We start from the raw sequence: 1,577 nt of genomic DNA on the forward strand, positions 1-1,577 counted from the left end.
TTTCTTTAATGCATTTGTAGCTTTCCTTTCTTCAAGGACTTCTCAAGAGTTTAAACCCCAATATACAAAATTTTCACGTTTTTTAGTATAAATATAGGTAAATGAACAAACTGATTTGTAAAAAGTATAACGGAAAAATGTTTTAGGAAAAGTGATAAACTTAAATGAATCACTCACTAATATTAAAAATCGGTTTTTTAATAGAGTTGTTAAACAAACAGTTTAAAAGCTTTTCACGACAAAAACTCTGTACAAATTTTTACTCATTCTAAAAAAGTTAAAAAAAAATATTTCAATGAAAGTAAAAGTAAATATTTCGAACAAGTGACGTGTTTATCTTATCAACTAACTTTCTTCGGTTCCTAAGCAATAATATTTCTAAATATAAGAATGCAAAGTGTTATTTTTAATAGACTCTTTGATAGGATATTATAAACTGCAATCAAGCAGTTGAAAGTCACCAAGAAGTATACTCCAAAAAAAAATGATTCTACTAAAACTTATTTATTTACTTGTCACTGTAGAAGGGTTACGGTATATAATCAATCCCGATGGATCAAAAGAGTTTGATGGTATTGGAATTGGTATTGTTTCCAGACCATCTTCCTGTGAGAAAACTACACAAAACGGTGATCTTTTAAAAGTACATTTTAATGGAAGTCTTGGAGATAAGACAGTGTTTGACGATCGGTAAGTCACTTTTCGTCTCTTACTAACCTTTAGGAACTATGTACATGTAATAAAAACGAAAAAAACCAAGTAGTTTGAAAAAAAAGTTGGTTGAAATTGAAATTGTTTTTAATACTATGTTAATGCTATGTTTTAAAACTCCATTTGTTAACTCCATTTTTCTTTTTTAATTTCAAGGTATATGAAAGAAACTTTTGAGTTTGTACTTGGTGAAGGACAAATGATCGATGGTTGGGAATTCGGATTACTTGATATGTGTAAGGGAGAAATTCGTCATCTCTCGATACCCCCTAAACACGCTTACGGAAACAACGGTCTTGGAAGAATGCCATCGAGAGTAAACTTGTATTTTTTTGTTGAACTTCTATCTTTCAACTCTGTTGCTGACGCTCCACGTCGAGATAACACATTTGCACTTATTGATAAAGATACAAACGGTTATTTAACTAAAGAAGAGATTCAGGTACATCTTAAAGGAGTTGGTGTGAAAGAAACATCTGGCTCTAGTGGACTTCGTCAAATGATGAGAGAAATATTTGAAGAAGAAGACAGGGATAGAAACGGGTATATCGGACATAATGAATTTAGTGGAACTAAGTTTTATACTGAGTTGTAGAAAAAAATTTTATACTGAGTTTTATACTGAGTTGAAGAAAAAAATTTAGGATGTAAAAATTTTAAAACTACTGGAACGTAAGAACATGTAAGAACAAAAGATATAATTAACTCAATTAAATTCAATTTAAATAATAAAAAGAATAAAAAGAATAATCTGTGCCATTTCATCATTACAACAGTGCGTTAATAACGCACTAAATTGTAACAAAATCTGATGGGATGAATCTGATTGTGTTACTATTTAATCAAATTCAATCAGTTTTTGACTC

At 29.7% G+C, this 1,577-nt stretch overlaps 1 protein-coding gene across 1 annotated transcript; it reads left to right on the forward strand.

Annotated features, from left to right (window-relative positions):
• The first annotated feature begins 444 nt into the window (after positions 1–444).
• Positions 445–1,316, forward strand: LOC145185512 (FK506-binding protein 2-like). Its single transcript, XM_080061441.2, has 2 exons — positions 445–690; positions 868–1,316. Exons 1-2 carry the CDS (start codon positions 485–487, stop codon positions 1,304–1,306), a joined length of 645 nt encoding a protein of 214 aa, XP_079917567.2. The 5' UTR covers positions 445–484; the 3' UTR covers positions 1,307–1,316.
• The last annotated feature ends 261 nt before the right edge of the window (positions 1,317–1,577 follow it).

Source organism: Hydra viridissima, unplaced genomic scaffold (assembly GCF_058129835.1).
Source record: "Hydra viridissima isolate aposymbiotic clone 2 unplaced genomic scaffold, HvirCarnegie_v1 scaffold_9, whole genome shotgun sequence".
Lineage (NCBI taxonomy): Eukaryota > Metazoa > Cnidaria > Hydrozoa > Anthoathecata > Hydridae > Hydra > Hydra viridissima.

Coding starts and splice junctions, on each gene's coding strand:
- LOC145185512 (XM_080061441.2), top strand. CDS start 485: ATGATTCTACTAAAACTTATTTATTTACTTGTCACTGTAGAAGGGTTA. Junction 691..867: donor AAGACAGTGTTTGACGATCG/GTAAGTCACTTT, acceptor TTTAATTTCAAG/GTATATGAAAGAAACTTTTG.